The sequence below is a fragment of the Eimeria mitis genome, genomic scaffold (assembly GCF_000499745.2).
Source record: "Eimeria mitis Houghton genomic scaffold, Emh_scaff895, whole genome shotgun sequence".
In the NCBI taxonomy this organism is placed as follows: domain Eukaryota; phylum Apicomplexa; class Conoidasida; order Eucoccidiorida; family Eimeriidae; genus Eimeria; species Eimeria mitis.
This window is the reverse complement of record NW_013576588.1, coordinates 7,133-7,597: the sequence shown is the minus strand read 5'-3', so window position 1 is coordinate 7,597 and position 465 is coordinate 7,133. Positions and strand designations below refer to the sequence as shown.

Here is a 465-nt window from a genome sequence, read left to right as displayed (position 1 = left end):
TTCTGTTTTTTATTTCTTTATCTAAATGTAAATGAGATAGACCCCAAGTAAAAGCAAGAGTATCTATTCCTCCATTAACTATAATAAAAGTTTCAGAGTCTATCGAAGCAACACGCGGCAGCACTGCTGCTGCTGCTGCTGCTGCAGCAGCAAAACGATATACTATAGGCTCAACCCAATACGGCAATACCTCTATATGTGAATCCAAAAATACTAAGATATCTCCCTCAGCTATTGCTGCGCCAGCAGCACGAGCACCCTGCAGCAGCAGCAGCAGCAGCAGCAGCAACAGCAGCAGCAGAAAGAGAAGAGCAGCAGCAAGTGAAGGAGAAGGAAGGGAGGAGAGAAGAGAAAAAAAAACGAAAAATAGCAGCAGCAGCAGCAGCAACAGCAACAGCAGCAGCAACCACAGCAGCAAGAACAGCAGAAGCAGCGATAGCCACCACAACCACCACCATCATAAAA

The 465-nt window shown here is 45.8% G+C and overlaps 1 protein-coding gene across 1 annotated transcript in view; it reads left to right on the top strand.

Moving 5' to 3' along the window:
* Positions 1-465, top strand: part of EMH_0024880 (uncharacterized protein) — a gene marked incomplete at both ends in the record, with an annotated part of 1,134 nt that overhangs the window by 117 nt on the left and 552 nt on the right. The window contains 2 exons of the mRNA XM_013502358.1: positions 3-27; positions 232-465. Coding sequence (XP_013357812.1) covers positions 3-27; positions 232-465 — 259 coding nt within the window. The remainder of the gene's footprint in view (positions 1-2; positions 28-231) is intronic.